A 26,128-nucleotide genomic window follows, 5' to 3' on the forward strand; every position below is an offset into this window, starting at 1 on the left:
AGTGGGGGTTGGAGGTGGGGGACAGTGGCAGGGAAGAGAATTGCTGAGAAGGGAAAGAAAAACTGACACACCTCAAGCCAGAAGAATTTCTGTTTTCTCAAAGGAACTTGCAGTTCTCCAAAGAGCTGGCAGGAATAGCACTAGTCTGGTATATAATCCAGGCTCTAGTACAGCCTATGCTTCTTGCCTCAGGACACTCATACTTTTTTTGGGTTACTTCAGTTTTAAAGCAGTGTGTGTTTTCCTATATTTATTAGATGCTAAGTTCCCAATTCCAGAAATAAACAGAAATCATAGTATGCCCAAAAAGAGCTTCATGACCACTTTCTAAAGGCAATACCTGCACTCAAACATTTTAAAAGATTGTATAACCACAGCAAGGATATAACAAAATGCTCGGCTTCTCTAACCCTACAGGAAGATGTGCTACAATATCTCCACAGCCAATCAGCAGTAATACAAGCCTCAGACCAGGAAACTCTTTAAAGTACAGTAAGTGTGAACTTTGCAACGGGGACATTCTCATTTCTGCTCTTTCTTTTTCTCTTCTTTAATGCTTGTAGGATGGCAAGGCACATGTGAAGTCACTCATGGCGAAATTTAACGTAGGTAGCAGCCCCACAGAGGATGTTTCTGGTAACAGTCGACCCTTCAAAGTCTCTGGACAACCTATGCAAACGGGATTACAGTCAAGGAAAGCGGCGCTTGAGAAATTTGCAAATCAAGGAAATGCAACTTCTTCAGGACCCAGTGCCTTTCACAAACCTGTACATCCTAAGCCTCCTCTGGGGGTCAAGCCTTCAACTGATGATAAAACGGAGAAGGATCCAAAGCCCCCATATTTGAAACCAGTGGCACAAAGGTTTGGGGTTCAGCTTCAGGCAACTAACAGAGAAAATGATGGAAAAGCTGGAGTCACTAAACTAGCCACGAAACCCAGTGACTTGGGAAAAGAAGAGCCAAAGCCTCTGTATCCAAAACCTGCAGGGAACAGGTTCCTTAACTCTGCTCCACAAGAGAAAGAAAAAAATCTTCCAGGAACAAAACCAAATTCAAATCTTACATCACAAGAGAGTGAGGTAAAACCAGCATTTTCAAAAGTAGCTGGTGTTAAGGAAAAGTTCATTTCTGCAACTCAAGAAAATGAGTCCAAGCCTTCTTCCTCTAAACCACCTCTTGCACAGAAACCTTCTCTAAACAATGAGGTCTCCCACAATGAAGACACTTCTAATAAAAATGTTTTTCTGCAGAAAGGACTATCAGGCCCTAGACCAAACATACACTCATTTAAAGCAGCAAAGGAAATGGATGAAAATAGTAACCATGCTGCAGAAGCTGCTGCAGGGAGTAGTTTTTCTAACATTGCTCTGAAGCCAACCGGACACTGGTCCAGCTCACCTCAAGGCACTCCCAAAAACATGGAGGAAAAACCTGAAGAAACAGGAATGAGTGTTGCCAAGAACATCTTTCTCAACAAAATCATCCAAGAAGAATCAGGTTGTTCTTCTCCTAAGTTCCCTAAGACGAACACAGCACTTGCTGCAGGAAGACCATCAGGTGGATCTCAAGAGAAAGAGGATGGGGACAGGAGTTCAGGAACCCCCAAGCGCAAAGCCTTGCCTCCACTATTCAAGCTGGGCCAGCCCCCGCAGAAGCCCAGTAGACCCCCCAGCGTGGACCTGGAAAGGTTCCGGAAAAACAGCCCAAAAGACAGTGAGTCCTCTCTGTTTTCTCTTGCTTTCTTAAGTATTTGCTCTTTTTATGCATTTATTACCCAATCCACTTTTGGGTGGAATCCCCTCTTCGGTTCAGAATTAACACGGGACTTGTGCCTCAGACAACCACTTAAAACTTTAACTTATGCTTGTGTCTCTTTCACATAGGACAGAAGTTAAAATTATATTCTTCCTCCCTCAGCAACAAAGTGTGGTATAAATGTTTTTTTTACCACACTTTGTTTTTTGAAACCACTTTGATGTAGCTATAACATGTGTCAGGGAGTTCAATTATTTTTTCTCAGCAGACATTTAAGTCCTGACTTCCTATAAACGAGATGCTGGTGTTTCATGTCCTGTTCTCACAGTGACTTCCTGGGCACAGTTTAAGGGCTACCAACATGACATACTGCAACCAGCATTTTCTTTTTCTTTTTCTTTTTTTCCCTTTTTTGTATTTCACGATGACTAATCACAGCATGTTTCAATGTTGTCTGGAAAGTTGAACACTATGCAACATTATAGATTCAATTGTTCCTGAGTGAAGCTGCATCGATTTTACACACAGATCTGAATCCAGACTCCAAAAGCATCTCCTGGACTTAATGTTTCATGAGGCTTGCATGACTTAATTCATGTGGCAGTTAGTAAGTAGTACCCAAGACTCTACCTCACTATTTTTTGTGAAGAACCAATCCTCCTAACTTTCTGTAATCTAGGCATGAATATTAAGGCTTGTCACCAGGTTTCTCTGAAATTTGAGATGGTCTTGTGAAAATTTGAGACAGTCTGTCTGAAATATCTGGGAGGACACAGTCCCTGTGGAAAAAAGAAATGTCTGTGACTCCACTCCCACAAAGAGTTCTGCTTCAACAGGCTCTTTTCACAGTGTAAGACAAGTTGCAACAACAATATAAGCTGTTTCAAAGGCCCTCAAAATATGTCCTTGAAAATATCATGTAAAAAAGTAGTTTCCTAAAGTTAGAACCACGAATCTGCTGACACCTCCTTGAAGGACAGATCAGTTATGCAGAGGTTCTGAATATCATTAATTCTCCCTTAAACCACCTGTATTGCAAACTTTTGGGTTAAGGTTTTCCTCCAGAGCTTCTAGGCACTCTCTCTAAAAAGTTAATATCATGGGATGGCAATCAACATGTTTCTATTACAAGTTTTATCATGGCTGAAAGATGCTTTCTCTTTTGACTTGTAACACCAGGTGCTAGGAACTATGATTGCATAAGAAATCCTGATCACATTTTAAAATCAAAGTTTTAAGTTGTACGGTTCCAGAGGAAAGTTTTTCTTGAGCTCTGTGCACAAGAGAATCAGGGACATTATCATAGAATCATAGAAGCATAGGGGCTGGAAGGGACCTCGAGAGATCATCGGGTCCAACCCCCCTGCCAAAGCAGCTCCCTAGGACATATCACTCAGGGGTCCAGACGGGTCTTGAGTATCTCCAGAGAAGGAGACTCCACCACCTCCCTGGGCAGCCTATTCACATTAAAAAAAAATATTTCAATTACTGTATCAATTTTTAAAAACGTATTTTCTTTCTGTACTGCTGTCTGCATCGAGCTCAAGAAGCAAACATGTTCAGTCCTCACGTATTTTATTTTTTTTAGTTCAACTATTTTTAACCAGTTATGTCCTGCAACAAATCGTGTCAAATAATACACACAGCTAAGTAATTTCTGATAATGGAGGGCAATTTCGCCTACATTAGTCTTCTCTTAACCACAACGCAGATTTAGTTAGAGACCAAATTTAAGACTTAAATTTTCAGTGTAGTCAGTGGGAAAGGGAGAAGCTGAATGCGGTGATTCAGAGCACTGAACATAGATGCCCAATGTAGATGATGACAGCTGCTCTGAGTAACTGCACTGTGCATGTGTAGTACATCAGGTACATTTGTGTAATTTAATTTATACAAAATTTGTCCATGTGCCTTCTGTATTTCCTATACGGTGTGGCCTGTGCTTCAGTACTTTTGAATGCACGTAAGACTGGTCTTTCAGAGACAGAAGATATTCAAAGCGGTTATGGCTGGATGAAAAACTCAGCGCTGACTTTCTCTAAAGGCAGAAAGCCACACCAAAAATGAAGAGTGTGCCTTCAACTTTATATTCTGTTATTATTAAGTGCACTCAAAAATTAGGAGAATAATTAGGACCGTAATCAGTAACATAAAATGTACTTTCTTGTCAGCTGCTGTGTTACTTTGCAGTTATGGAAATGTTCTCACAAATCCATGATAGGGGCCAGATCCTCAAACACCATAAATCGTGTATCTCCTTACAGGAGTTAAAACAGTCTGAGGAACTGTACTTTCTCCACAGAGCACTGCTCAGCATGACCGGCTTTACTCAAGCACCCGGAGCAGTCTCAAAATGAAAACAGCATTTTCAGCAAATGGCACCAAGAGCTTTGTTAGCTAGAATGTTGAGAAATCCCAATGAAAGCTGGAAACATCCAAAAACCACAACTAATTTTTTTTAAATTTTTTTTCACTTATTTTAAAGTAATTAATGGAGGAATGATTTTAACTGTTCACTTTGGCTTTGTTGTTGTGGTTTTTTTGTTGTTTTTTTTTTTTCTGTTTCCCATGCAGTTGTAGGCACAAAGCATTTTTCATCCTCTTTTTAAAGCTGAAGGGTTGAAATATTTAACCTATTTATTAAAAATCAATACTGTGAACAGGGCTGTGAGGGTAATACTTTTGCTAGAAGGAAGATCTCCAGTTTCCACTAACCAGCAGCAATAGAGCCTCCAGCTTGGATGAGTCATAATGGGAACAGGGGCTAAGGATGAGCACCACACAGGTGCCCAGTGTGGTTGCACAGGTCCTTCTCTAAACACATTACAAAATACACCAAAAGGCATCAATATGAAGCTATTCATAGTGGCTCTGAAATTCAGCCTTCCTCTGTAGAGCTGGTATGTAGACCTCAATGTTCTGTTTGGCTTTAATTAATGCAGCTCATTTCTTTGTGACCAGAAATCTTCATACAGCAGCTATGGAGAGACCAGGTGTTCTAGAGTAAGCCCTGAACAAACTTGTTTTCAGCTCAAAAAAGTTAATCATCACTTCTGGGTTTCTTGGAACGTTAACCTCTAATGACAAGACCTACCTGATTTGGAAAGGCAGTTAAACTGAAAACTTTATTTTTTTTAACTGCCATTTCAAGAATCAAAGTCATGTCAGGAAGATGCCACCCCCACAGCACAAATTCTTCCTGCTCTTTACTCTGCCCTGATAAACAACAGCTTGCCATAGTTGTTTAATCTGCTGCTGTGATTCAGGTGAAGAGTAAAAAGAAGAAAGAGCAAGAGGAAATGGTTTTCCCATCCAATAAAGCTGTCTGAGATCTGGTCTTTAGGGTGTTGATCTGTACTAGAGCAAAAGTCTAGCTTTGCATTGTCCTTTAAGAAGATAAAAGCTCCACACATATTATATTTGCATTAGGGGCATGTACCTGGGGTTCAAGAAAAACTTTAAGTGCCTGATTTAAACCAGGACTTCTAACTCAAATGGCTCAGAACTATTACTTCACTCCTTTTTCTATGGTTCTTATCCTTTTCCTATGAAAGGGACTTTATTGCTTTTTCATAATCAAGTATTCACTAGTCAAGATATAACTTAAGATATTAGAGGCTAAAGGACTCAATTTAGATGCAGCAGTCTTATTAATGCATAGAAGAAGGATTTAAAGTGCCCACCATGCCTGCATTAATGTTGAAGGACATTGTTTTGTGTTGGCCTTTCTGCAGATACAAGTGTGCTGCTGAGGAAAGTTTGACTACTAATCCATTACTATTTTCCAGTGAAGGCAGGCTTTAAGAAATTCCTATCTGTCCCTGTGAATAGATGCCATTCTGGTAAATTCCCACTTTATGTCCCACCCCAGCAACTTTCCCAGAGAGCAGATCATATTTATATCAGCTCTGAATAAATGAGATGCATGTGCTTTCTAGATTCAGAAAATAATAGTAATGACACTGTTTTATAATAAACACGAAAAGTGAAAACGGGGCTTTGTTAGAAAATAAGAAGAGAAGCAAAGTAATTTTGCTGACAGGTTTCCATGTGAAGCCACAGCCATAACGCTGCTTTCAGAGGAGAACTGCACCTGGGCTGAGCTCAGCGCTATCATGTGTGTGTGCAGATGGCCACCCACATAACGTCAGTTGAAGGCTCAGAGTCCCTAGCACTCTAAACACCCCTGAATGACCCGGGACCCATCAACACCAGGCCATTAGCTGGGGAGAAGGTTTGGACATGCACTGGGCGAAACAAAAGGAAACTCCTGATTCTAGGAGAAAAGATGTAAGAAAATTGTCATGATTTATAATTTGGGTTATGGGTGTGGTGTATCTGCAGTCTTTCTTGAGGTTCTGTTCTGCTATGGATTGTGTATCCACACAGTGACATGGCTATTTGAGTTGGGTAAGACAAGCAGAGAGAAAGGAGGAATTAAAATTTGAGGTACACTGTCAAAGTTATCAGTAGTTAACAAACAAGCACCGCTCCCAAGGGCAGTAAATGTCTTAACCGTCTTTGCAAAGCCTCTTAGAAGCAGTCAAGAGCTGCTCTTATTTGATGGCAAGATGAAACAGCAGCTTCCAAAGTTACAAAGAACAGGGGATTTTTTTTTATCACAGGATGTCACGGCTGTTTACTGCAGAATCTGGGCTTAAAAGGTGGATGAAGGTTTCCTTTTTTACCTCAGTGCTCGATTGGATGAAGTTATGCAACGGCTCAGTATTAAGTTGTAAGGGGATAAAAAGAATTGTAACTTGAGCCAAACCATTTGTTTCCAAGACAGATAAAACTAAAAGTAGGTGATGATCTCAAACAGCTCTGTTCAGGGTGGGGGTGGGCTTGTAATGATGTGAAGCCTCTGTTTGCACAGGTGAACTATAGCATGTAAATCCCTGCACAGTTCAAGAAAGCGTCAAAATTATAATTTCAGAAGGCATAAAAATTATGTACAACATAATGCCTGGATTTTGCTACATGTAGCTGAAATGTTGAACTTTAAATGAGATAAAAAATGTGATATTATCTGTGGGAATTTGAAAACCTTCAAGGCTTTTTACTTAGTCTTTTATTAGATTTCACGATGGTGATGTCTGTTGTTATTTGTCTCTCCCATACCTTACCTGAAACCTGTGGATGTGAAGCTGAAATTATGATCACATGGGTCTGCCAAGAACTTAATTTTCTGGATCTGCTTGAAAACAACTGAAAAATCTCAATGAGAAGTTGTACATAGCTTTTAGTAGAAATTAATGTAAAAACTCTTCATCCTTCCCCTAAGGACATTCCTCTCTCCTTCCCCGAAATCGGGAGAACCCAAATGATTCTTCTGATTATACTGAAATATTTTACACCTCTGAGAAACAAGATAATTAATTTTTAAAGTTCCTAGAACTGAAAACAATGATCAGCTGAAATATGGCCAAACTTGTGTATTTAACATTGAAATCAGACCACAGCGTATGAAATCCCACACAGTGTTCATAGTTTTGTACAAGTGCAACGACATCACCTTTGTGGATATGATCTCAAAGGATTTGTCTTGGGATCGGTCTAAGGTCAGATTTTTAAGAATCCTTTTCCAATTTCAATATTATTTCTTCCAATAGCTCCAAAAGATGAGCAAATTAAATTTGCCTCAATAATTTTTGCTCGCATCTTAATTTTCCAGCTACAATTGCATGCACTATAATTATAATATTATGCATGTAAGACTAAATTTTTTCAATAAGCGAAGTGTGCAGACATGCTTTCAGTCTGCTTCAGTCAGAGGGAAGATTTTTCAGGTTTTTTTTAAGAGCCTCTACAGCAGAGAATTCTAATGTTATGGAGGAAACCTTGCGACACTGAAGTTTCTGAAGCATTACCTTTAATTGGTCAAGGATTCACTGTATAATTCTACAGAAATATGTGGACAAGACTACAAATTAAACTGCTAGCATAGCTTACAGCGCTGAAAAATATAAATCACTGCAATCTAAAAATTAATGATACCATCCTGATAGAAATATGAATGAGACATATTATTTATCTGCCTAAGGAAATTGATAGATCTAATCCAAGTTAGAGATAAAAGAAGTCTCGAGGGAAACCAACATTTACTATTTCCCTGCAGAAGACTTTTCTGTGTATATCTTGCTGTTGCTGTGCATTATGAAGCAAAAGTACACAAAACCCATTGCAAATTAGTATTTAAACTCATTGCCCTTGATTACTTCCTTAGCTACAACAGTCTGCAATACCTTTCAAATAACATGAAGTATATTTTTAGTTGAAAAGGAATAAAACGTAATGGCACGTTCATAGGTCTCCTGCCTAAACATCTCCATTTTTGTTTGCCAGACATGATGGGGTACACTTGTTCCCTTCCTCCCTCTGATTACAGTAAAATTAGCATTAAGATAGGGGTTGTTTATATCATGGCATGGAGGCACAGAAGGGTATTTTTTTCAGGCATACACTTGTTATAGTCTCCGTATGAATTCTAGAGTCATTCTTGCAGTTGACTCAGCTAAATCCTTTTGGGCATGCTGTAATCATTCCTGAGCTGAGACTTGACAAGCTAAGATGCAGAATTTAGGACTCTGAAGATAAGCTATGCAAACACACCTTTTATTTCTGTTGAGTAAGCCTAAACACTCACTTAGGAGCAATTGCAAGCACATACTGAAATGCAGTTTGCATGTTTTGAGGCCACTTGTGTTTTGAATTCAAGTATATGCCTAATGTACTCTCTCAATAGGTCTGGGCTTCTGCAAAGGACTGAATGAAACACATGATGCATTGCCACTGTATTAGCAACCACTGCCCACCCTTCAGCAGGGTGGGTGCCAGATCTGCCCAAAAGCAGTCTTTGGGATCGCACCAAACATGAAAGGAGTCTTTGTGAAGGGGTGTTAAGAACACTAGTGAGAAAGGAGAATTCATAAGGAGGGAGAACAAACAATCAAAAAAAGACCATGGGAGGTTACAGAAAGGGAGCTGATAGAATAAAATTGATGGAACTGAGTAATCCTCTCTGCTTAATTACATTTGTTTTAGGTTTTGAAATCTTGTTATTTTGTACACCTATTTTAATTCACGAGGAAACAATTTTGACAAACCTTCCATCATTTGGCTGCATTACCTGGGTCCCAGTACACAAGCAGGTTTGCTGTGCCAAAGCTTTTATGTATTCTGAAACCTGTCTATATCCCAGAAAATTGTATGAATACAAATTATATTAATATTTTCATGTTTGAGCTCAGCAAGAATGATACAAACTGGCTAAAAGTTTCCCATTCTTTTAAGTTGACACATTTTTTCTGGAAATCTACTTTGCAACAGTGAATTGTATCTGGCAGAGCACATTACAGGCAGCTTTACAGTAAAGCTGGGAAAAAAACCCAACTCACACCTTTTTCCCAGATATGCAGAAATATTGTGGAGAATCATTTCTGGTCATGTTGCTGGTACCATTATTGGAGAACATATTTTGAACCCCATGTTCACGTTCTCATGTTTAGTAGCTCCAAAAAATTATGTGTAGTCTGTTTTCTCATAGTTGCTTGGCTTATGCTTCTCATATATGTAAAGTTTGACACATGCTGAAATTTCTCTTTGAGCTGGAAGTCTTAATTTCTCTGTATTCTTTAAATAATGTTTTCTTAGTGGCTCAAAGATGTCAAACTATGCAGCATGCATAATATTGCAATTGGACAAAATATATACAATACTGGAACAAGTATTCTCATCCTTCATTTCCCAGCCCTATTTTGGTTTACAGGTAGAAACATTTTTAATGAACCGTCACTATTCTGTTGCATTACTTAGGTAACAACACACAAGTTAATAATAAGTTAACTAATTAAGTCAGTCATCCAAATAGTTTATTATAGGAAACAGTCATTTCTGAAAGCTTTGATCTGAATTATTAAATACTGAAGTAAATATTCAATGCTAATAGAGAAAAATAAATTATTAAAACTCTAAGAAGCTTCTGAAACAACAGTATACTAACAATTAATTATATCCTAAACGTTTAATTTTATTAATGAACATTTCTGAGGTCATTGGTTTCCACTCAGAACTGAACCCTCCTGAAATGTGTGCGTTTGGAACAGTAATGATCCTTGTTTGAAGATGAGAATGTGCAAAAACCCAATGCAAGACTTTGTTGTATGGGAATATTTTATGCCACTGATGTTTTAATTTTTAACCACACTTGCGAGCTACTTATGATGTAATTATTTGTCAGGTTGAACAATAGGTTTATGAGAAATCATCGATGCCTTCATCAGTTTCTGGTTTAGGAAACAGTCACATTTTAAGGAAATTTCTTCCTGTATTTTTTTTTTCTGCCTTTTGCATTATTGTATGCATATTAAATTTTTTTTTGCCTTCTCTTTCAAATATAAAATTTCTTTTCAACTTTTGCTATCATACATGTCCTCCACCTCTGAATACTTCCAATTGCTGTTCTTCTTTCTTGCGTATGATGGTATCGTATGAACGATAAAATTGACTGGCTAAGGTTTATAAATATTTCTTACTAAAAAAGTAGTAATAATTAAGACTTTTTATCAAACAATGAAAAGTTTCACTTATAGCTGAACTGGGAGTTAATTTGTGTTCCCCTTTATATAAAGATAGGCTTCTGCATACAATTACACATCATAACTTGAAATCACTTTCCACATGCAGACAACACTGCCCAGGTGAAGGGTATCTGAATATCCAACATCAAATTTAGTCACCATAAGGCTCAGTCCCAAGACTTTTTACATAATGAAGTACTTCAGATGAAACCTGTGAGTTTTCTTTTAGAAGTAAAATTACATGTATGCTTAGTATTTTTCATCTGTCACCATTAAATATAGATCTATATGCTCACTTGTGGGTGTTGTTTATCCTTCATCTGCTTGCCTGCATTCTCATATAGAATGGGGAAAAAAGCTATCACATATGTGGTATGGGGTTTGATATGTCATGTCCATGTCATTTTGAGACTATAAGGTATTAAATAGGGTTTAAGTGTTATGTGAAACGTTATTGGTGCAGTCTGTGTATCTGGTCTAGAAACAGGATTATTCAATTGTGAAGTTCAGCTTAAAAAAGGACAAATGCTCCATTGCTCTGGTTACATTTTTCATGATGTATGAGCAACGATCAGCAAAGTAGTCCTAAAATGGAGTTCCCTCTTTTCCCTTCCTCCAAAATTCCCCCTTCTTTGGAAAGTAATTTCCTTTCTACAAGCTGAAAAAGCAGCTTTACCATCTAACTTCAAGTAGAATCAGAAGAATAAAAGACAAGAAAAAGAAGAAGAGAGTGTACCTGGGCATACCTTAACATGGAGTCTGGATTCAAAGAGCGCAATAATCAGAAACTTTCTGTGGGCTTTGTTTTCAAGGTGTGAGCAGTCTCTTAAATAATCTTTGTGTCACTGTTGTTAATGGTATGCCAAACAACAGCATATTCAAAAGCACTGAGCTTCATCAAAGTTGCAAGTTTACCTGCTTGATTTGAGCAGCTCCAAAGCAGCCTATTTGTGCAACCTGAAACCATGGCTTCTATCTATATGAATATGAAGGTTAGGGAAGCAGAGCCGAGAACAGCTCTCTGCAAGCTACAAATAAAGTAGGAAGTGGGTGATCAGCTGCTGCAGATGTTCTTGCAGGTTCTTAGCAAACCCTCTGTAAAACCCAGAAAGCTTCCCAGATCTTGCATGTAGTAATGATGAAGTGTTTTGCAGTAAAACTGAAAACCAATGCATTTGCAGAGTAGCACAAAAGCTTTTTGTTGACCTTGTAACTGCTTTAAAAATCCTGAAGTCCTTTTCTATGTAAACTAAAGAAATTTATTAAGATATTTAAGATTCCAGGCACATTTTCCTGCAGAATTTTTGGAGACACCTTGCAGTAGCTGAACATTGTCAGGTTTTCTTTTAACTAATAAAAGCAGAAGGGGTTGACATCTCATCAGTAGCTCACGGCATCAGGGGTCAAAGGGAATAAGATCTTATCAAAGGTCATAGTCTAGGTTAGAAAAAGAGAGGGGGAGGTGTCCTTTTCAGGATATGAAGTGAAGAAACAGATTTTTCCCCTTCATGTGCAAGAGATTGCATTTTTATGGAAGGAGTTTTCTTACATATATATGTCTATTGCAATGTATTTGTGGTGAAGTAGGTGTGATCAGAGTGAACTTGAAACAGAAGCTACTGTGATATACATCACTGTTCAGTTTGTTTTGTTTAGCATGCAGTCTTGGATGTCTGTATCGAGGTAATGAATGTCTTGGATGCTGCAGCCTGAGACCTTAAACTTAAGAGTTAAGTCTTTGCGGTTAAGTCTGGATTGTGTAAGGACTGGAGACCAGGCTGGTGCATTTGCAAGAGAGTGTGTTACTGGTAAGATGCTGCACAGCTGTTCTAAACTAACTGGATTTTTTTTTTAAGCAGTGAGCAGGTAAACATTAATGCTGCAGACCAGCCAAAGTGTGAGAAAAATACAAATAGCCCTCTGCCAGGGTGGGATAATTTCCTGCTTCAAGGGAGATTATAGAAATTATTATTTGTCATTGTTGCCAGTTAAAAACTTTGCCAAGTAATTTCATTCTATGCAGTGAAGATTAAATTGATTATCAGGGTTTGTTTCTTCAGCCAGTGGACGCTGATGAGTGAAACTGGGTGCTAGAAATGTCTTTTTTCTTTGACTGTTTCTGTTCTGCTCAGGGCAATAATTAGATACCGTTCTTCATCTGTGTGCCAGTCCCTTAACCATGCACTGAGATACACTGGTATTTAGGGAGTGAATAAATTTCATTTCAGCATTGCCAGTAGTGGAGACCATATCACCCTTGTATGTGAGTCATATTTATTTTATGATTTTGAAAAGGACTGAGGAGAACTGGTGATAACCAAAGTACTGGTTCCTGTAAGATTACTATCCCACCAAGTTCTGCTTGTTGTGTGAGTTTTTCCAAAGACTCCAGGCACTGCTGAAATTTCCCTCTTAGGACAGAGTAGTACAGCATCTTGGGATAGCACTGAAAATTTCCACAAGGTGAGAACGGATATCTTTCTTTCATCCTGCCCTGAAACTTGCTTTTGACAACATAGAGTTACGTGTCTTTCAAATAGCTGAATTTATTTTGGGCTTTTACTTGTTCCTCTGTGAGCTCACACAAGAGACACATGGGAATTATAGAGTACTGTTATATACAGGTAGTTTTTTTCTGAGATTGTTGAACACAAAATATTTGGGCTTGAAGGGGAGATGGGCTCTTTCTCTAAGAAAGTTACCTTTCTCTAGGATGTTATGTTAGCTACCAAAGACATATCAATATTTCTCATTTATAAGCAATGAATGTCAAGGGTCAAAAGGACGAGTTTTACATCAAGACAACTTCAGCATCCTGAATTTTCTGATAAATAAACACTCTCCAAGAAGTGAGAAGGTTCCCCAACACCACAGGAGAAGCGTGTGCAGTGTTCCGTGTGGCAGTTGTGCTGTACATGCTGAGGCTCTGGGCAGGATTAAAGATGTTTAATACCATGTGTATTAAACAGGATGTGTAACAGGATATTTGGTACTTTCTATGGACAGTTTCAAAGGCAAGTTTCTTTTAGCCTCTAAACAGCTGCCAGGTTTTGAGGAACTCGTTCATTTTAATCTGTTCTTTCATTTCTTTGTGAAGAGCGTCGGTTTCTGCATGTTTCTTCAGTGCAGCACAGCATGAAACAGCCAAGAGTCCCAAGAAAAGAGAAGAGCCTATTTGGAGACTGAGGTGTTAGTGCCTCAGCTACCAGGTGTTAGCGCAAAGCAACCGCACAGTAATGGTCACTAATACCGCTTCCTGTGACAAGAGTGCTTGGGAAGCCAGGATATCATTTCAATTTGTTTTCTTGTTCTGAGTACCCAGAGCTGACTTCAGTTCTACTACACATGCAGACCCTTTCCATCGCCTCAGAGTACAAAGTGTCTGAGAGACACAAAAAATATGGAACTGCAGTCAAAATGAAACATTCCATTAAAATAGGAAACAAAACATGACTGAAACATTTGGCTCTGCAGGCCTGACTGTAACAGCTTCCTACATAACTCATCTCATTATTTTCAGAAAAGCATTTTACACCCACATCAGTCTTGGTCATGAGTGTAGGTAATTACACCTCTAAAAAAAAAAAGCACTGTTTCCATTAATATGATGATCATTTAGTTACTGCTAGATTCCAGCAATGTACATAAATTAAAAGGGACAGGTTGTTCAGCCCTTAAAAATAAGCACTTAATCGAAAATACATGTCCTTCCTTGCTCAGTTTCCTATTGCTTGGATTTGGCTCTCAAGAGACATCAGATGAACGAAGTTTATGCTCAGAGACTTGACCAGAATTTTTGCCTTAGTCCTACAAACTAATCAAAATGAAGTAATGCTGTATGATGACATGATGACATAAAGTATGCATGTTGTGTGTATACACAACGCTGTATTAAGGCAATATAAATATACCAAAACTGATACAGGATTCCCTGTTAAAACACAAAAATGTGAGAGTATAATTAATACTGATTAACATAGCTTTATGAATGAAAATTTTCTGGCTTCTTGCTTTGGTTAGAATCTGTTTAAAATAACTCAACAGCAGATACGTGCTTAGATTGTTGGTGCTATTCATGTTTATCAGGGATTTTAGAACATTAAGAGATTATAGCTGATAAAGTCTGCGGATGAATAAAGACTGTGAAGAGTTAGATGCAAACAGTCACTGGAGACTCAGATATAACAAGAGCACAATCATGTGTAATCTTGGCTCATTTAAAAAACGTTTGTCCTTACTCAAATGTAAATGTCTGTGTAGAATGAAGAAATGTAAACTATACCTGCAAAACGAGGTAATGTAGTTCCTCAGGAAAAAAAATCTAGACATCATAAAGAACTCTACAGTTGAGCAAGGATAGTGATCTGACACAAAAATCTAATGCCTGATGGTTTCCAGTCTGTAACCCTAAGTTCTTGGAGTTTTACACTTAAAAAATGTTCACATAGTTAGAAATGTTTGAGTAAAAGCTTTTTGTTAATAAGCCTTAGTTTGATATTCAAGTGCCTGCACTTCCAAAACAGGAGGAAGGATGACAGTGGGAGAAAATACCGAAACCTACTTTATGCAATCAGTAGAAAGATGTCCAGATAAAGAATGACTTGTAATTTTTGTCACTGCATGTGGCAAGCAAGTGCGTGCTGTGGAGAATTTCAGTGCCACATTTTCTATAATGCTGTAAAACCTGGAGAGATTGGCTACAAATTAGTTGCTAGATGAAAAAAAAAAAAGAGAATGTATTGAAATAAGATTTTAAATATTGTGTTTAAAGCTATCAAAAAGAAATCTGAGGTATTGTTTAAGTTCAGTGGTATCAATACGTTATGCATAGAAAACAGCAGTTATAAAAAGGCTTTTGATCTAGCAAGAAAAGTTAAAAATAAAAATAATAGAACCTGAAGCCTAATGAAATTATAAAACAATAGGATCCAGATTTTAACAGTGAGTGAACTTGACTAAACAAACTCTGTAGCAGTACATTCTTTCTTTTGACTTCAAAAAGTGGGACATCTTTCTGGAAAACAAGTTTTAGCCAAAACGATATTTTAGAGGATCTCTAGCTTTTGGCCTCAATATATGGGCAAGTACTTTTAGTGTGATGTCTTGCAAAATACAGGACAACAGAGGATGTCACTGTTGAATTGGAAGGGCCATAATGAACTTGTTTGGTCTATCCCTAGATGTAGGGTAAAACCAGATGTGTTAGAACTTATTCATGCCATATTCATTCTAATGGTTCAACATGGACCTCAAGCCATGGAAATTCCACCCTCACAATTAGAAAGTGTCTCCCAACACATGTTGTTGGCCTTTACACACATTACTTCTTGCATTCTCCACCACGGAAATTAAGAAAAATTAAAATTATTCCTTTCTTCCTTGCCAGGCACTTAGGTATTCATTTTGCTGTCCCTCAGTCTAATCTTGTTTTCCTAAACAACCATCAGTTGTTCAGTATCTCCAAGAATTCTTGTTTTCTAGACCTCCAGACATGCTCACTGTTCTTTGGGCACCCTCCAGCTGGCGTGCATTAACCCTGCTGTAGCCTCCTCAGTACTGGGTGAAAGGACTATTTCACTTGACTTTTGGGTTATAGTTTTGAATCAAAAAAAGAAATGTGAATAAAAAGATACCTGACACCATAAAACTTTAACATGGCTTATCAATTCTAAGAGTCTGCTTTTGCAAGGTAAATGTTCCTTAAAAAACACCAAAGAAGTCACCTGAGTAATCAGCAATGTTGTGACTTTCACTCATTGCTCTTTAAGTAATGGAGGAACTTAATAAGTTTCTAATAATTGTTGCTGATGTGTATGTTGACCAGCTGCTCCAAGCAGCTATGAAGCTGAATTTAGCCAAAAGTAGTTGAGTTCTTTGTTAACAAGCAGAAAAAAGGTGAAAGATTCGTAATTTCACATTGATTTCCATGTGGCACATGAGGGGTTCCTTAAATAGTTATCAATTCCTCTTTTCCTGTCTATCCCAAGGACAGAATTTCATACTCCCAAATAAGGTAAAGGAAACTTTCAGTAGTTTTTATAACTGTCAGTCTTGATATTAAGCACTACTTAATATTTGTTGTTGTTTTGGGGTTAAGCCACTTTTTTGTAGTGAGGTGTTTTTTTTTCTTGACAAGATTTTAATCTCCAGTATATAGATGTGAACTTGAAGAAAATCTCCAGAAGTCAAGAGGGTTTGTTTTCATTGTATTTGATTTTAAAAGATTTTCCTTCTGTTCTCCTCTTTCTTAGATTTTGTTGGACTTTCCTCCTTACAGCTGGGGAAAAATTTTTCTGCGTAACTTTTAATCTGATACCTGAAACCAAATTCTAGGTTTAACAGCATAGCATCCAAACAGTGATTTCATTTGGTCACACTGAATAGCTTTTCTCAACATAAACTCTCAAGGCAATGATTACTATGGCTTGCTTGTGGCTTGTGCAGGGTGCATGAATTCAGCACAGCACACATGAACACCTGCCCACTCATGTAATTATGGCTCCTGTGCCTGCTGCACTGCATCATCTTGTTTTTAAGGCTGCACCTGCTTGTTGAGGGCATAGCTTCCCTGCAGCTTCTCAAACTGCCACTTTTCTAGTATAGGCTTACTAGAAAATTAAGTCCAGCATTTTATAACTTGCATTACAAATGTATTTGAAAATGTAAAGAGACATGTACACCTCTTCATCAATAGCAAAATACGTCTTCATCTCTCATCCCTTCCTCAAGACTTGGCCTCTGAGCAAGGAAAACTCCAGCAAGACTGCATAGTGCTCATGTGAAACTCCACAGCTGGCCTTTTCAAGCAAATTGAAGAATTAAATGATAGCCAAGTTTTAAAGCACAGGAGTTTATGCACTGAATGAACTGATGGGTTTCTGTCCTGTCCATGTTCTGACAAAGGCATTTTTAATGCCTTCTATAGAGAGTATGCTGTACTAGGTAGAGCCTTTCTACTCTGCTAAGATAAGGCACCAAATACATCTAAGTAGCAGGTTCAACAAAACCTATTTGCCCTGGAGTACATGCAGTACTGGTATTTTATCCTAATACTCTATGTAAACAATGAGGTTCCTTCCTTAGCTGTTTGCTTGATAAATTCATCCTGTTCTCCTTTTCTTTTCAGATCCGAAAAATGAAGGTTTGAAACAGATAGCACCTTCCTCAGCAGCAGTCTCCCCACCTGTACCTCCACCACACTCTGCCACACAGTTGCCACCCCCTCCACCAGTCTCTCACCCATCCCTGCAGAGCCCTGCAGCTCCCAGCCTGCCTCCCAGAAACATCAAGCCCAGCTCTGAAACCATGTAAGTGAACATCAACCCAAAGGTCTTTGTTTTCTCACCTTTATCTGCCTATTCCTTTGCTCACGCAGCAGCAGATTAAGTCCCAGATCTCTGGGGAAGCGAGGTCCCACATCACTTTCCTTATCCTACTCTGTCCCTGGCCTGTTTAGAAATAGTTATTAATTTGAACTCTTCATCTGCCCTTTTCCTAAATGGTCTTACCTATAACAACCCACTGTTTCTGCCCTGTTGGTGAGGGGGAGGAGGGAACAGACAGCCCTCTGAGTGCTCCAGCAGGATTCAAAGACTTCATACACCGGGAGAAAATCAGTTGCATCGATAACTGATGCTTTCCCCTGTTTTTTTCTGGAGGAAGAGGGCCAGGAGGGTCAGGTCGATCAGTCGATACCCAGGAAGCAGCTTTGCAAGCCGCAGGTACGGAGCTCAGTGCTGCTTGTGAAACTGCACCAGGAGCCACACCACGGGCCTGCTGCGGTAACAGTGAGAAGCCTCTGTCACATGTGGGGCTCCTTTCTGTACCCGTCTTCAAAGAGCTGCACGCAAAAGGGGAACCTCCCAGCAACAAAGGCTTAAAAGTACTTATGTGTGACAGGGAAGTCAAAACTGACCGGAAAGGAGCTGACGCTGAGCAGCGAGCGGCACTCTGGCCGGCAGTTGCCCCATCTAGCAGCGAACGGAACGGGGAGGGCTGCTCGGCACCGACGGGGTGCGTGCCAGCGCGCGGGCTGCCTCTCGGTACGGACGGGGAGCCGCCGGGAGCCGCTGCCACCGCCCCACCTGCTGGCCGCAGCGCCGGTGCCCTCCCAGTGCACCCCGGTATCCCTCCTATGCCCTCCCAGTGCCAGCCCCCGATATCCTCCCGGTGCTCACCCGGTACCTCCCCAGCGCCCCCGCTATCCCTCCAGTGCCCTCCCGGTGCACCACCCCACACACACGCCCCGATATCCCCCCGGTGCTCTCCCGGTTGTCCACCGGTCCCCGCGCCCTCCCGGTGTCCCCCGCCCGAGTCCTCGGGAGCCGAGCGCGTCCTCTTTGCCTTAGGGCCCCTGCCGAATTTACCTCCGGGTTGTCTTCCTGCCTCCCATCCCAGCCACCGCTCCGACAGGGCTGGAAACCCTGCCCGGGCGCTGGTAACTTTTCTTTCGCCCTGTCTCGGTGCTTTCTCCATCAAGCCAGTTTTAAAAAATCACGTTCTGCTTTCAAGCCCTTCCTCTGATTACACCCCTTTGATGATGACTCTCAGCCCTAGTTTTCTTTCAACCGTCTTAGGGTGTTACAAAGCTTAAGTCATAGAATCATAGAGTACCCTGAGTCAGAAGGGACCCGTTACGCTCTCAATTTCTTCCTTCTCTCAGTCTGAGAGAACTTTTAAATCTAACAGCATCAGACCTTTTACCTGGCCTAACCTCGTACCAGTGTTTTTCTTGTTTCTTGCTGAGACTCTAAGCTTTGCGAGTCAAGCAGCAAAGTCTTAGACTGACGTTTAAAATAGTGCAAAAATCTGCTTGCGCGTTTTGTACAAAGCCTGCATCTGGGAAGGTGGTTAAAAAACCCAACAGAGTCTTTCCATTTGGTCATCCCATCTGTCTATTATATTTTTCATACCACACTCACTTCCATGGTATCTGAGCACCTTTGGCTCATTTTCCCCTTTCATACTCAGGATTACAAGGTGTCCCTGGGTGAAAAATCAAGTTGCAGTCAGGAAGAACAATTTAGGGAATCTCATGGGCACTTAAGTAGCATATAGGGCTGAACAAACCACCCAGACATTGTATAAAATAGCTGAAAAAAGTAACAGAACAATGGTGTATGAAAATGCAATCATAAAGCCACCTTTATAAACCCATCCTCATAGGTTTCACATGTCTGTTTTTTCACATTTGCAGAAGTCCAGAAAATGAGGAAAATTACGATGATGTTGAATTTGTTTCACAGGGTAAGTTGCACACATTTTAATTAATGGCAGCTATATGAAGCTGTAAGCACACTGTATTTATAAAATAAGCCAAAGCATATTGTATTCATGAGTGACTTGTGCAACTGATTGTGATGGTGCTGCAGTTTGTCTCATAACACTAACTGTTGTGTAATTAATTTGACAGACTTTCAGGAACTGCTTTAAATATCTCACCTGTCCCCCTTTTTTTTGGTCAGAAATATGCTGGGACTGTGAATTACCAGATTTTCCAATCTGAATGAAAATGAATGCTGCTCTTTCAGAGCTGAAGTCGTGTGCTCTGGTGAAGCAGGCATTGTTTTACACTTGATTAAAACAAATAAATAAATTGTTGACAGTGCTTTTAATGTTGCTTTGTGGCCTGCCTTCAATAAGAGGCAGTCAGTCCGTGATCTTGTACCAGGAGCAGCCAGAGAAGCAGATTGTGACACAAGGAATTTCAATCTGCCCTCTGATCTCTCGTCGAGAGGACTTGGTCTGTGCCAGGCACAGTATGCATCATTTAGTGTGCTAGCCAGCCATCCCTGTCGCACAGCAGTGTGGGCTGTGGCGCTGAGACTGAGCCCAAGCGCTTTTCTTACCCAACTACCTGCAGAGTAAGGAGGAAGCAGGAAATTCAGCGAGTCTCTTCTTCTGCAGCCGAGGCTAAAGGCTAGGTTACCTGAAGAGCCTTTGGTCTCCTTGTTCAGCTGTTGGGCTGGGGCAAGCGCGTGCTTTGAGGGCTGTTTGGATTTATTTAGTCTTTTACAAAGACTTTCTGGTATAAATGGGCTTTTTTCTTTTGCAAAAAAATAGTATGGGTAAGTTCATCAGTGTTGCAAAAGAACCTTTAAAAAAACACCACTTCTAAAAATACATGGTGAAATATGCTACTTTGTGGGTATTTCTAGTCCACAGCATACTACAAAAGCAATCTGGTTAAAACTCTACTTTTCTCATTCATGACCTAATTAAAAGCCAGACACCTGCACATATTTCTAGTTAATACCACTGGTATTATTAGCAGTTTCTAAGTAGTTAACACTCAAGATTGTTTTCTGTACGGAAAAAAAAAAAATCATGTTTTTATTTTTTGTCACATAGGTCATGGAAGTACAGAAGGGGTAAGTGTTATCCTCCATGATAAACCTATCCTTCTTAGCACAGCCTTAGAAATTTAATAAAATCCCATCAACACATTAGAAAATTAATTGCAGAATTAATCTAGTATATTGACAGTAAATTATACAAACAGTTATTTATTGTGAAGGACAGAAGTAAAAACAGGTAAGCAGAGCAAACTGGAACTAATTATCAAAGCTGGCTAGATTCCAAAAATTGATTTTAAAAAAAAAAAATCAAATCCACCCTTTCTATTTCCACTGACTTTTCATTTATTGAAATGTCCCTGTTATATTCCAGTAACAAACCACTTGTTTCAATTAGGGACAGGTTTGTATCATGCCTTTAAGCACCTGGCTGTATTAGGACTAAAACAGTCCATGAGACCCTTATCAGGCTCCCATTTAGATCCTTAGCATTCCAGTTTGCTGCTACCCCTGGCACCTTTGTCACATCAGTGCAATCATCAACGCTGATAAAGGGATTCCAGGACTAACTCTAATTAAAACATCCACTTTGGATTAAGCAATATGTTAGTATGATTGTAATAATAATGCAGGACTATAGTTGGGGTATCATAAAAACAAAGCCAGAAAAAAGAAGACTGGGTTTGAATAATGTAGTAACTGGAGTTTGTAATATTAAATTAATCTCTATTTACATTTTGCTGTAGATTTTCTTCATGTCTTTCAAAATGTATCTAGGCCATTGAAAACTGAAATTTTCTTATAGGGTCAAGAAAGTGATGGAGAGATGTATGAAGACATAAATGACATCAGGTAGTAATTTTAAACTCTATAACCTATTGCACAGCTTGCTGACAGAGATACTTCATCTGGCACAGCAGTGTGATTCCACTGCAGTCCCTGCCAGGCATTACTGTGTTCATTCACTTCACCCAGAAAAAGGCAGGTTGTTCACAGGTTGCTTCCTACTTAGATCTGGAAAAACTCCCGCAATAAACCCATGAGGTTACTACTATGATCTAGATAACACAAGTCAGATTTCTGATCTAAGGAACATATTTGCAGCACTGTTTGGAATTACAGACTAGAAGAAAAAGTAAACTCATCCCCTCGGAACTATGGTCCCAGATAGATCTTTTGTTGTGATTGTTTTTCTTGCTTTGCAGATAAATTAACTTACAACTCGTATGAGAGATGGGATTTACAGCTCTCATGGCCTGAGCTCCCTAGTATCACTGTGGAGGTGGAATATGATCTCTAGTCATTCTTCTGCCCTTTAGCCCTTTACTTTGGGGAGTCTCTTGCCTGGCTAATGCCTAAATGTATGGGATTCACTGTATGACAGTAGTCAAAGAAAAGCTCTGATTTCCTTGGAATAAGTAGGTGTCTGAGGTTCCTACACTAAAATGCCTTGGTTTAGATCTAGAATTACTTTCAGCAAAATTTTATTGTTGAATTTCCTTTGAAAGTAGATAATTTTGAAATTATATAATTTTAAAAAGTGATCACCATTCAGTCTTTTTTTCAATATAGTTTGAGCATATCAGCCACGAAATAGTACCAAAACAGAAGAGGTTGGAGCCTCATTAGGCTCCATAGGATTTGTAAAGCATAGCTCTTCCAACTAAATGGTTTTAGTGAAGGGCAGAACTACAGCTACAGTCCCAATTATATCCCAGAGCCCGCATCTCTTTATCATCTAGTACATGGCACAGCAAGCAATGTACCCTGGTATGATAGGCACATTTATGATGCAGTCCAAAGACTCACTGTAATTTGTGTAGACTGCTGGAATAGTTTGCAATTAGGTTTAAAACCACAGTCTGGTGGCAGTTCAGGCTGGGTAAATATTTAACATCTGCAGCTAGTGTCATACCACCTAGACTGCTACCAGTTTCCAAGTTTGCTTGCCAAAATTAGCTCAGAGATGTTTAGACATGCACAAGTAGAGCCGGTCTCTTAGCTCCAGATCAACTTTTCTGGTGTATTGTCCTCTTGAAAACAGACACTTTGAATTATTTATTTAACATAAGAGGAAGAGCTACTTACTCTACCTGTTACAGCCACACTAAGATTTAGAATCTGTACCTGTAACCAGGAGAAATGTTTTTCCATCACGTGTAGTTGTCTGTTAACTGTGGGTAAGAAAGCTCTAGTGAGATTTGCTTCACAGCTACATTCAGTCCTGGCAATGCACTTTCAGATCATCAAGGGAAAAAGAGAAGAAGCGGGACAAGGAAGAAAAGAGAAGAATGGACCAGGAGAAGAAAGAACAAAAGGAAAAAGAAAAGAAAGAGCAGGAAATAAGGAAGAAGTTCAAAGTAAGATTTTTTGTTTTGTAATCTGACCAAAGACACATATGAAGCATTGCTTGGCAATCTATTTTTTTGTGGTAGGTACTTCAAGCACCTGGATAAATTCTGAATAAAGGTTTTAGCTACCTTTTTTTGATTGACACATGCTTGACTCTGGCTTTGTACTTAGGGCAAAGACATTTTTTCAGTTCTTCTATAGTTTCTGTTAAATTCCCTTCTCACTTTCTATATATAAAAAAAAAAAGCCTTAAAACCTTTTCCTTTCACTTTTCATGTTTAAAAACCATTGACACTGCTAAAATAGCATCAAGACTCGTGGGAATTGGATCCCATATGCTTAGTGGGTTTTGCTTCACTGGAGTCAGGTATAACAGGATCCAGAGCTTAAGCGATTTCAACATTACATGGTAACTCATTGACCTCCCCTCTAAGGGGACCCAAGGGACTTCCAGACTAAGTGGGGAGGAATGGGATAGGGCACATATCAAAGTCACTGTCAAAGCCCAGGGGCTAAATGATGAGACAGTTCTTTCTGGCTCATATCGGTTTTATAGAGCTGGTGGTCAGCGTGGTGCCACAGTTTACAAATCTGCCAGTCACCTTCTGCTAACTGATGCCTGTTCACAAAGCTCCCCTGTGCCTCTTTCAGTGTCTCTGTACATAGTGGGCGGCTTTGGCTTTTTTCCTATTATTCTATGTGCACCGTAAAGTCAGTGATTTTCTCACATCATGGCCTTGTTCTGCTGTGGAGAGACTGACAGGAGTTGAGGAGCAAATATTAAAGGAAATTACTAATAACTAATAATAGTGCCCTAGACAGAATTTTTCAGGCCTCAAGTCTATTTTTCGGACAGCTTCTATGAAGGGTAGGTGTTAGTGCACTGAATGCTCTCAAACTGCAGGCTGCTTTCTTGCAGCCATTAAAGTTTGTTATTATTCTTAAATACAAACAAGTATATTTTAGTGCATATCTTCTTTCACATTTCTTCACCACCTATACAGGATAGATATTCCTGAGGTAGTCTATAATTATAAACAACTACATGCCTCTGCAAGATCACATATATCTTAAAGCCACAGATACTGAGATCCAAATAGTTTCTCCATAACACATACTAAAGAATTCACAAAGTGAATTCCAGTAAGCAGTGTGATCATCTCTTGTAAGTACTTGTAGGATCATTTATACAGTATAATTGTAAATGCAGAACATTATGTGGTAGACTTATTTATGTTTATGAACATTTACTCATATGAGTAGTTCTGCTGGAACTACATGGAGCTGCCCACTGGAATTAAAAATATGTCTGTTTTGAGAACCTGTGAAAGGCTTCAGAGGTTAACCTGTTGGTTTTAGTCTTTTTATTTGCCAGTCATTTCTTCAGCTGCTCTACTGCTATGCCATTGCCCTCTCTTTTCATTTCTGATTATTAATCTGGGTGGTTTAGTAGGTAGGAGTGATGTCTTCCTGTTTATTTGCCTAGACTATTCATTTTAAATATCAATGAAACAAATAGTCATCATTACAGTTATTTTGTCTTTTGTCTGAATGTTTGGGAAAGAACTAAATTTTTCCACATCTGTGGCTTCTTTTGTTGCTTCTTCTCTGCAGCTAATGGGACCCATCCAAGTCCTTCATCAGGCACGAGTTTGTGTTGACCACAAAGGAGGGAAGAATGAGCTGACTGTCAAACAGGGTGATGAGATTGAAATCATTCGTCTCACAGACAACCCAGAAGGAAAGTGGCTGGGCAGGATAAAAGGATGTTGTGAGTTCTGTTTCTTCATTGTGCTCCTGTATGTTTTCACTGCATGACAGCAAACGTGAGCATTGCACCGCAGTGTAGCCTCACGACAGCTGAGTCACTGGCCACCGAAGTAGAGAATTACCACAACTCACCTTCCTGTCCTTAGCTGGCATGCAAGGTTTAATTCATAGCAGGAAGTTATTTTACAACATAATGTAACATCTACAAGCACTAGGATAACTTAGAAACAATATGTTGGAATCTTCTTGGACCTATTTAGAAGTAATTCCATGTCAGCCTTCAAATAGTATCAGAATTTGTCTCTGTGCAAGTAATAAGGATTGCATTTTTTAATGCCTTTGTAGTAAAAAACATCATGGGTATATCTAAAATATAAGCAGGGAATATAAGTTCCTGTTTTAAGGGCAAGTTTGTCTTGTTCCTAATCCTAATCCTACAGAAAGTTTCTAACTGATTTCTAGATTTTGCCTGAATTCCAAAATGTTTCTCTAATTTTATAAATATCATCAGGGGATCTATGAGTATGATAAGGGCTCAATCATCCCCGGCTGTAACAAGCACATTAAAAGACTGACCCATAAAATCATTGAAAATTACTAAAGCACTTGCTTGATATTCAAGGAGGCTAAAATGACAATAAATTCAGTAAGACAGTTCATACATGTAGAACTGGACAATACCAGCTGAGCACTTTTACTGGAGGTAAGAAGACATAAAGGAACTGGAGCATGTCTCATACGAAAATAGGCAGAGACAGCTGGGACTGTTCAGTCTGGTGAAGGGAAGGCTCAAAGGAGACCCCTTGTTCTTAAGTATCTGATGCAGGGGGGAGTGTAAAGCAGATGAAGACAAGCTCTTTCCAGTTGTAGCCAGTGACAGTGCAAGAAGCAGCAGGCACAGACTGAAATACATGAAATTCTGTCTGAACATAAATAAACACTTCTTCACTGTGAGAGTGACCATGCAAGGGAACAGGTTGCCCAAAGAGGTGGTGGATTCTCCACACGTGGAGATCTTCAAATCATGGTGGGACATGGTCCTGGTCAACCTGTTCTAGCAACCTGCTTGGGCAAGGGGATCAGCGATGCTGATCTCAGAGGGATGTTCCAATACCAATTTTCCTGTGGTATTTTCAAGTTTTTTTCATGGACCATTTTGTATATAGGAAAATTAAGCTTGGTGAGGGCTCAGAGAACGGTATCTTATTGAGCATGTGCAGCCAATTAATTAATTTACCTTTAATTAATTTACTTTTTATAAACTTATTTTTACCTCAGCAAAACTGCAAGATGTAGAAGGTTTGTACCACTGACAAGTGGCAATGGTACAATCAAATTTTTTTCACGAATGCTTCGACCTGAAATATTCACAGGTCA

The 26,128-nt window shown here is 39.4% G+C and overlaps 1 protein-coding gene across 1 annotated transcript in view; it reads left to right on the plus strand.

Moving 5' to 3' along the window:
* The first annotated feature begins 569 nt into the window (after positions 1 to 569).
* FYB1 (FYN binding protein 1) overlaps positions 570 to 26,128 on the plus strand; it is a 41,420-nt gene continuing 15,861 nt past the window's right edge. Inside the window, exons 1-7 of the mRNA XM_084277882.1 lie at positions 570 to 1,713; positions 17,461 to 17,641; positions 19,531 to 19,580; positions 20,685 to 20,704; positions 21,435 to 21,481; positions 22,872 to 22,989; positions 24,596 to 24,752. Coding sequence (XP_084134008.1) covers positions 591 to 1,713; positions 17,461 to 17,641; positions 19,531 to 19,580; positions 20,685 to 20,704; positions 21,435 to 21,481; positions 22,872 to 22,989; positions 24,596 to 24,752 — 1,696 coding nt within the window. The 5' untranslated portion in view covers positions 570 to 590. The remainder of the gene's footprint in view (positions 1,714 to 17,460; positions 17,642 to 19,530; positions 19,581 to 20,684; positions 20,705 to 21,434; positions 21,482 to 22,871; positions 22,990 to 24,595; positions 24,753 to 26,128) is intronic.

Source organism: Gallinula chloropus (assembly GCF_964237585.1).
Source record: "Gallinula chloropus genome assembly, chromosome: Z".
Classification (NCBI taxonomy): domain Eukaryota; kingdom Metazoa; phylum Chordata; class Aves; order Gruiformes; family Rallidae; genus Gallinula; species Gallinula chloropus.